Genomic DNA, 10,004 nt, shown 5'->3' with positions numbered 1-10,004 from the left:
AAGGCATAAAGGAGCATATGAGAGAAGAAATAAGAAAAGAAATGGAAGAGTAGTTAACAACACACAGGTTATCTATGCAACAACAATTTCATTCTATGATATCACAGCTCTAAGCTTTAATTCCAAGAATGAATATTAACAAGTTTATGGATTTAATTTGAACTTTGGTTCTCCATGCGATGCTAATAGTGCATTAAGTCAAGCAATCCGTGTATGAAATGTACATTCCTCTGATAGTAGCCATGAATCTCAAGTGCTTATTTATAATCAAGTTTTATTTTAGTTGATGTCATAAATTGGAGAGCCCGTTTTTAAAATCGTTGCATTTTGACAAAGCTTATTATCATCTTGAATAAGATAAATTGTATATGTTGTAGTAAATTTTATTTTTATAATTTTTTAAATTCATTTTTAATAATTGCAGGGCAATGATGTTATTTCCAATTGGCTTCATCCCAAATTGGAGACAGCAGATTTTGTATTAACTTTGTTTAAGACTATTTTCATAACATTGGAATTGTAATTTTTGTCTATTTACATTTTGAATTCTTATATTGTTAAGTTTTTAAGAGATTTTAATGTTACTTTGACTTTGTATTTGTTAACTTTTAGAATGATGTTATGACCTATCGAGTTGAATTATTAAAATTGTTGAGCAAGATAATTTATAAAATCTCACAGGATTACAAAACCGTTATAGTATAGTTTATGAATTGCTACTATAGATATAAAAACCACTACAATAGACTCATAAACCATTGCAAAAGATCTAATTGAATAACCGCATATTATGAAACCGCTGCAATAGACATTAGATACAGCTGTAATAAAAAAAATACAAAACCGCTGCAATCAATATCACACAATCGCTACAATAGATATATAATTGTTGCAATGTATAACACAATCCATTGCAAAAATAAAACCGCTGCAAAAACAATGATCATTAGAATGTTTTATGTAACAATGTTGAACTGCTGCAGTTGGGTGTATAGAATCAATGCAATTGCCTATTGCAATGGGAGCAGATGCAATATTGGCAAACTGCTACAATAAGCCTTATGCAGCAATTTTATTGAGTCGCAGCGATTTCCAACCTCTACAAATGAGTCGTTATGTGGTATATTAAAAACTATAACAATTCGAGATAGGGATTATACTTAAAAAAATCTATATTGTATTAAATTTGATAAAATTTTGTGTTTTGTAGGATGCAAGGAAAATTATTTATTTATTTGTCATTTTATTTTATTTTTTTAATTTTTGATCCATCTGTTTTTTGGGTGTTTTTTGGGTGAGGTATTGAGACCTCAATAAATAGTGGGTCTTTTCTAATAGGATTTTATTTGCATAAATAAATATTTAAATTTAAAACTACTTAATTAAACAAGTTAAATCCGTAATTTTTACTTTTTAATGTAATAATATAATTTATATAGTTTTTTTTAAATTTATAATCCATATAAAAATATAAAAATATATATATAGTCAGTTTTCCACCTCAACCTCATCTGTTCTTTCTTCCCACTTTCAATTGATGCACATATATGGTCTCGGTGGTAATGTTTACCGATTAAAATTATTGTTGGCTTTACACGTGTTCTTTCTGTCCACGCGGCTACTGTGTCCGTTGTCCACCTACCCGGCAAATGCTATGAACGTGTCTTCTTATGAGTGATCGAGACTCGGCCTTCTCTCTTGTTGCTTGTTACTTTAACACCAACATGCGGTTTAATTAAATCGAATAATTCGTAAGTCCATGGAACGAGCTAAAGACAAGGAGCAGGAGGAGCCTCAGGCTCAGCAACACCGAATGTCAGATATGAAGCCAGTGACTAAAGAAGCTTACGGAGGTGGTATGTATGGTAAGGATGATGATGAGAAGAAGCCGGAGAAGCAGCTCCGACCTCGTGCAAGCGAGACCCAGTGCGCGGATGGACCCGAAGAGGCAACAGTGGAACCCAAGCACCAACCTCCTCCATCGACGGGTGACCGCGATCTTGATATCACCGGCCAGTCTTACATTCAGTAGCTCACTGAGCTGGCCCTTGTCATTTGCATTTTATATTAAGTATTCATTTGTATCTCTGCTTTTCTACTGATTTATAGTACTATTTTTTGCTTTTATTATCTTTATCTTTGTTGGATAATACTGAAGATGGATTCCAAGAGTAACAAATATTCTGATAAGCTATTTTTTTAGTACGATATCTTTGGAGCAAGATTACTGTTGAGAGATACTAATGCGGAGGGTACAGAGAAATGTATTTATATATATTTATAAATGTGAGAACCGCATGTGCAGTCAGGGTAGGCATACTTTCGTCCTCAGAATCTGTAGAGGATTGGGTTGTAAATTTTGGCATGTTTCTGTGTTTTCACTCCGTGACACAATTTCTTTTATACACTTTTAGCGGCAAATTTATAAATTTGTTGTTATAAGCTTTTTTTTTTTTTATAAAAATAGATAAACCATATTCATTAAAAAGCCAAAGTAACAAAAAAATACGACAATACTAAAATCCAGATTCACTAGTAGCGACAAATTTTAAAATTTTAATAAGTCTCTATAGCGACAAATTTTTTATATTAGCTGTTATAGATTTGTTTTTAGTGGTAAATTGTTGAATTAGTTACTATAAATATAAATTTATTTATTATTTTTTTAATAATAATTTTTATAGCGGTCAATTTGTCATATAAAAAAATGATCTTCACTATTACTTATTATTTATTGGAATAAAAATTATTATGGAAAAATGTATCATCTAAATTTTATGAATAATTTTTATATCAAATATTTTTTAAATTTTATTTATTTATATTAGATATTCTATTATTCCAAATTTTATGGATAATTTTTTATTTTGAAAATTTTGTGATGTTGTACAACCATAACACTTCAAAAACAAATCACTAAATAAATATTATTTATTTATTTATTTATTTATTTATACAAAAATTATAACACTGTAATAGACCTATTTACCAATTTTTAATAAAATCAATTAGCTTAATCTAAATTTTTTAATTATCTGTAGGGTATGATCATGTTTTGCATAGATGTGAGCATCACTACGCGTCGATTAAAGGATGAAAAGAATGCTAATGTGGGCTCCCGGCGAGAACTAGTTGATGAAAGTGATTTTTTTAGGTATTTTTCTTAATTTTTTTTATATTGGCTCAATATTCTTTTTGTTAATAAAATATATATATCGAACGACGAACGAGCACGAAATGCCATAATTGATCCTAGGTCCAAACTAACCCAAAATATAACTAAATAAATTAAATTATTAAACCAAACCCTTAAACACTCCTTCACTCTTGGTCTCCAGCTCCGCTATCCTGTTGCAAGGCTGAGGATAGATGATGAGGAAGAGGAGAAGAAGAGAAGAAGGAGGAGAAGAGGAAGGAGAAAAGAGGAAGAAGAGAGAAGATTAAGCAAATATTCCTTGCTGCTATTCTCATTCCATCATTCCTATATAAGAGTTACAATCATTGTAACAGATTTGCCTCTATGGCATAATAACAAACAGCTCACGTGCGTGACTTGACTCAATTCTTCTAACCGATTGCCTAACAAATTCGTCTTCCTAATTACAACATTCCATTCACTAATCACCCAATTAGGAATTAATAATATTCTATGAATCTCCAGCTGTGCTAATTCATCAAGAACTCACCATACTTGGTACCAGTAACTCCTTTATTCATTCGGCCATTTCCCCAGGTATTGGTATTCATATTCTCCTCTCCAGGAACCCCTTTATCTGCATCACATCCACTCCATCTTCTCCATCCTCTCCATCTCACTTCTCCTCCACTCCTCATCCTCCATCTCCCTCTTCTTCGCTGCTGGCACCGTCGGCATAGACCCCAACCGCCACAGTGACATCATCGCAGACGAAGCTGACGACACTGAAGACACCCCCAATAAAACTGACTTCAACGCTGAAGCCACTACCAACATCGCATCCCTAACAACCCTTGCGAGCTCCGCGTCGGCGAGATTTGACGCGGATCGGGTGGTTTCTCTGATGGTTGATGCGAGGCGTGGATGCGAGGCGTGGCTCATCGTGCCTCCGGATCACGGTCTGGGCGGCGGATTGATGGTCTCTGAGGGTGATGATCTCGGATTAAAAAGAATTGGGGAGTCGTCTAGAAGATGATCGGTCAAGGATGTGGATCTGGGGCGGTGGATAGAGTCTTGGGATTGGGGGAGTAGGACGAGGTCGTGGAGGGAGGAGAGGAGGAGGGTGGAGGAGATGGAGGTGGGGTGGGAGAGAGAGGTGCGGAGAGCGTGGATCTCGTCACCAAGATGAGAGATCAGGGGGTTGGATGGGGAGGGTAGGCTGGTGGAGCGAACATGGAGGGATTTCTCTGATGAGCGGGGTTTTCCAGCGAGGGTTCCGGGGAGGGAGAGAGAGCGAGTGTTGCAGGATATCTCAAATTGCTGCAACAATGAAAGAGTAAGAAGGGCTGAGATTGGGAAGCTAGAGTACTGGAGAAATGTCATCAGATAACCCTGACAGTTAAGGTGGTTACTCAGGCAAGGAAGGGCATTTTCATAAAAGCAGGGGATTCAAAAAGAGTGAAATTACATTAGTTACCCTCAGACCGTTACTGTTGTTTGACTGAGGGGATAAGGGTTGTATTGTCTTTTTAGTTAATCTGAATGGAGGGAAAAACGGTGAGATGTGAATTTACATTAAGTGCCCTCTGACTGTTAAGTTGGGTACACTGGAGAGGTAAGGGTTCTTTCGTCATTCGGCTGCAGAAGAATTAATTCAAAGCTTTCTACTGTTGGGCAGACAGCAGGGTCCCTCTTCAATTAATTTCTAAACTTATACAGCTCAATCTGGGGAATGGAGGCAATTATTGAAACTCTTTGATTCCTTTTTCCCTGTTCATCTTCCTCCTTGTGTGAGTGAGGTGTTTTGGAGATCTCCGGGCATCTAGCCTCTGATCTCTCTTTATCTGTTACTTTAAAGCTTGAGTTCTTAATGTGGTGGTGTGAGTGTCTGTTATAATTGAATCTTTGAGGTTCAGGTTGCTTTAATCAAGTCTAGTGTTGTACCTGTATTTGTTTCTTGAGAATCTTTGCAGGTTGTGTTTGCAAGGGTGGGATCTGGCAACAACTGGTATCAGAGAAGCAAGATCGCTGTATAAGGAGAAGGCTTTGTCCAGAAACCTTGATGGAGACCAGAAATCAAGAGTTGAAGAAACTGGAAGAAAGTTTGAAGGGCCTAATAAGGGAGACGGTAGAGAAGCAAGCAGAGAAACATGACAAGGATATGCAAGAAATGAGGGAGAAGCAAGACAGAGATATCAATGGGTTACGGACCCTATTACTGAACCTACAACCTGGAGGGAGTGAACCTGTGTCCAGTGCTGTTGTAGGTCCTGTCAGGACTGAGAAAGAGCTGTCGTATCTCAAATACATCAGGCCCAAGTTAACAAAGCTAGAATTTCCCAGATTCAATTGTGATCACATCTATGATTGGCTGTTCAAATGCAAGCAATTCTTCGAGTTTGATGAAACTCCAGATGGTATCAAGGTTAAAATAGCTTCCTTACACTTGGAGGGAGCTGCACTGCAGTGGCATCAGGGTTACTTGAGGAGCAGAGGGGGAGATAATCCTCCCAGTTGGAAAGATTATGTAACACAGCTAAATACAAGGTTTGGTAATGAGTTGCATTACGACCTTATGGAGGAATTGAAGGACCTGAGGCAAGTGGGGTCAGTCCACAGCTACTTGATCAAGTTCGAAGAACTTCTTAACATAATTGAAATCTCGGATGGCCACATCTTGAGCTTGTTCATGGGTGGACTCAAGGGGGAAATCAAAGACACTATCAAATTGCTCAGACCTGCAAACCTACAAGAAGCTATCAGTCTGGCAAAGATACAAGAAACAGCTATAGAGAATGCTCTGAGAAGAGGGAAGTCTATGGCAAGAGTAGGAAATGTACCCTTGTTATCCAATTCCAAGAAGCCTATTGAGTCCACTTCAGTAGAAAATACTAACAGGAACTCCAAGAGCTCGAGATTCAGGCCATTCAAGAAGATGTCTAGTGGGGAACTAGAGGAGAAGAGGAGTTAGGGGTTGTGTTACTGGTGTGATGAGAAATACACTACAGGCCATACTTGTAAAATGAAGAAATTATACAGCTTTGAAGTAATAGGAGATGAGGAAGTTGAAGAGGATGAAGAAATGGAAATCAAGGAACCAGAAGGGGATATTGAATCCAGTGAAGAGACATCAGCTATCATTTCCATGAAGGCCTTATCAGGTATACAGACTCTAGCAGATTATAACACAATGAGGGTCAGTGGATCAGTAAAGGGGCAAAAGGTGCACATCTTAATTGATTCAGGGAGCACACACAACTTCATTGACCAGTTCACAGCTCAACAACTGGGATGTGAGATGACTGATCATTCTCCCATGACTGTGGTGGTGGCAAACGGGGAGAAGATTAAATGTGATCAAATATGTTCTGGACTGAGATGGAGAATGCAAGGGGTGGAGTTCACATCAGATTTCATGATACTACCACTGGAGGGTTGTCAGGTAGTGCTGGGAATTCAGTGGCTGATCTTATTAGGATCTATACTGTGGAATTTCAGTGAACTAAGGATGGAGTTCAAGGTGAACCATAAGAAGGTGGTCCTAAGAGGATCTCCTCAACCTCGGATGCAGATGATGCAATGCAAGTCACTGGTAAAATCACTACGTCTTCCCTCTGAATTATGCCATGCAAAACTGTGCTCCCTAGTCATGATTCAGGAAGATCAGGGTGAGAAGGAAGGGTCCAATCAAGGGCAGACACAATTACTTTCAAGTAATCAGGCCCAATTGGATCAATTGTTGCAATCTTATGAGGATGTTTTTAGAGAAGTTGAGCAGCTACCTCCAGTGAGATGCCATGATCATAAGATCACCTTGAAGGAAGGGACTGATCCTATCAGTGTCAGGCCCTACAGGTACCCAGCTTTCCAAAAAAATATCATTGAAGAGATGGTCAAGGAAATGCTGAACAAGGGAATTATTAGGCCCAGCTCAAGCCCTTTCTCAGCACCCATTGTGTTAGTCAGGAAGAAAAACAACAGTTGGAGACTTTGCATTGACTACCGAGCCATTAATGAGAAGACCATCAAGGACAAATTTCTTATACCTCTCATCGGAGAGCTTTTGGATGAACTACATGGTGCTGAATATTTCTCTAAATTGGACCTTAGGTCAGGTTATCACCAAATCAGAATGGAGGAGAAAGACATTACCAAGACAGCATTCCGCACACATGAGGGTCATTATGAATTTTTAGTGATGCCCTTTGGACTTACTAATGCTCCATCGACCATTCAGAGTCTCATGAACAAGGTCTTCAGAGAATTTTTGAGGAAATTTGTGCTAGTGTTTTTTGATGACATCTTGGTATACAGTAACAGCTGGGAAAATCATCTGCAGCATCTGAAAACAGTACTGGAAACTCTCGAGAACAACCAACTCTTTGCCAAGAGGAGTAAATGCACATTTGCTGCCACTAAGATTGATTATTTGGGTCATGTAATTACTAGGCAAGGGGTAGAGATGGATACAGCCAAGATAGAAGCTATTGACAATTGGCCCATTCCCAGGAACATCAAGGAGCTGAGTGGATTCCTAGGATTGACAGGCTACTATAGAAGGTTTATCAAGGGGTATGGCATACTATCTAGACCTCTAACTGAATTACTGAAGAAGAACAGCTTCAACTGGAATGAGAGCAGCACGGCAACTTTCAAGAAACTCAAGAGTATAATGACAACCAAACCTTTACTAGTCTTACCCAATTTCAAGGAAGAATTTGTGGTGGAAACTGATGCTTGTGATGAAGGGATAGGTGCTGTTCTCATGCAGCAAGGCAATCCTATTGCCTATTTGAGCAAGGCACTGGCAGAAAGACATAGATCCCTTTCCATCTATGAGAAGGAGATGTTGGCCATAGTGCTAGCTTTGCAAAAGTGGAGACCATATCTTTTAGGAAGGCATTTCAAAATTAAAACAGACCACCAAAGTCTCAAATTCCTCATCGAACAAAGAATCTCTACCCCTATGCAGCAAAAATGGTTAGCCAAGCTCATGGGATATGACTTTGAAATTATCTACAAGAAAGGAAAGGAAAACATAGTGGCTGATGCACTGTCTAGAAGACCCAGTTTGGCTGCTCTCTCTTCAGTGAAATAGATACTATGGGAGAAAATTCAGATGCAGTGGAAGGAAGATCCAAAGTTGAAGCAAATTATCCAACGTCTGCAGCAAGGGGATCAAGGTGACACACACTATGAATGGGCACAGGATCAACTTAAAAGGAAGGGAAAGCTGGTTATAGGTGAAAATGAATCTATTAAACAACTTATTTTGCAGGAGTTTCATGATAGTTTCGCTGGTGGACATTCAGGAATTGAAGTGACTTGGAAGAGGATCAGTGACCAATTTTATTGGAAGGGGATGAAGGGGGACATTAAGAAATATGTGCAGAATTGTGAGGTTTGCCAGAAGAATAAAGCAGACAACACTTCTCCTGCTGGGCTTCTACAACCATTACCAATACCCGAGGGCATATGGGAGGAGATTAGCATGGACTTTATAACTGGTCTAACCAATTCACATGGGAAGGATGCCATTCTAGTGATTGTGGACAGGATGAGTAAGTATGCTCATTTTATTGCCCTCTCTCATCCTTACACTGCAGTTTCTGTGGCTCAACTCTTCTTGGATCAATTTTACAAGCTACATGGATTGCCGAAGTCAATTATCAGTGACTGGGATCCAATATTTTTGAGTCAATTTTGGAAGGAGCTGTTTAAGCTTCAAGGAGTGAAACTCAAGTATTCCACAACATACCATCCCCAATCAGATGGTCAGACAGAGGTAGTGAATCGATGCTTAGAACAGTACTTGCGATGCATGTCAGGAGAAAAACCCAAGGACTGGAGCAGGTGGCTTCCATTGGCTGAGTGGTGGTACAACAGCAGTTATCATTCATCCATTAAGATCTCACCTTTTGAAGCAGTTTATGGTAAGGCTCCTCCAATGCATTTACCATATAAGACCACCACTTCAAAACTGGAGGTGCTGGATAGGAGCTTGCTAGCTAGAGAGAGCATGTTGAAGTTACTGAGGGAGAATCTGCAAAAGGCCCGGAATAGAATGAAACAAATGGCTGATAAAAGGAGGACTGATAGGGAATTGAAGGTGGGGGATATGGTTTACATCAGACTCAAACCTTATAGCCAGATGTCCGTAGCCCAAAGGGTGAATCACAAGTTATCTCCAAAATATTTTGGCCCATATGAAGTCACAGAGAGAGTGGGTACTGTTGCCTATAGATTGCAGCTTCCCACTGAGGCTAAAATCCATAATGTTTTTCATATCTCCCAATTAAAAAAGAAGATAGGTGACCAACAATCCACAGCGAAATGGCCCAACTTTCTGAGCACCCTTCCAGAAAAACAGAAGATTCCGGTGGCCATCCTAGATCGGCAATTGGTGAAGAGGTTTAATAAAAGTCTGGAGTGAAAGGTATCGGTGCAATGGTCCGATTCTATTCCGGAAGAAGCTACCCAGGGAATTCTATGATGTCTCTGCGAGCCCGAGTATCCGAAATTTTGTTCTTTGAATCCTTGAGGACAAGGCTTCTCTGGAGGGGAAGATAATTGTTGCAGGATATCTCAAATTGCTGCAACAATGAAAGAGTAAGAAGAGTCGAGATTGGGAAGCTAGAGTACTCGGAGAAATATCATCGGATAACCCCGACGAGTTAAGGTGGTTACTCGGGGCAAGGAAGGGCATTTTCATAAAAGCGGGGGATTCAAAAAGAGTGAAATTACATTAGTTACCCTCGGACCGTTCATGTTGTTTGATCGAGGGGATAAGGGTTGTATTGTCTTTTAGTTAATCCGAATGGAGGGTAAAAGCGGTGAGATGTGAATTTACATTAAGTGCCCTCCGATC

General features: G+C 39.1%; 1 protein-coding gene across 1 annotated transcript; it reads left to right on the top strand.

The window, feature by feature from the left end:
• The first annotated feature begins 1,735 nt into the window (after positions 1–1,735).
• On the top strand, positions 1,736–2,130 carry LOC120276465. Its single transcript, XM_039283217.1, has one exon. The coding sequence runs from the start codon at positions 1,760–1,762 to the stop codon at positions 2,030–2,032; it is 273 nt and encodes a 90-aa protein (XP_039139151.1). The 5' UTR covers positions 1,736–1,759; the 3' UTR covers positions 2,033–2,130.
• The last annotated feature ends 7,874 nt before the right edge of the window (positions 2,131–10,004 follow it).

This window comes from Dioscorea cayenensis, chromosome 14 (assembly GCF_009730915.1).
Source record: "Dioscorea cayenensis subsp. rotundata cultivar TDr96_F1 chromosome 14, TDr96_F1_v2_PseudoChromosome.rev07_lg8_w22 25.fasta, whole genome shotgun sequence".
Taxonomy (NCBI): domain Eukaryota; kingdom Viridiplantae; phylum Streptophyta; class Magnoliopsida; order Dioscoreales; family Dioscoreaceae; genus Dioscorea; species Dioscorea cayenensis.
This window is presented reverse-complemented; position numbering and strand designations above follow the sequence as displayed.

Excerpts from the sequence above, each read along its gene's own strand:
- LOC120276465 (XM_039283217.1), top strand. The coding sequence starts at position 1,760 with ATGGAACGAGCTAAAGACAAGGAGCAGGAGGAGCCTCAGGCTCAGCAA.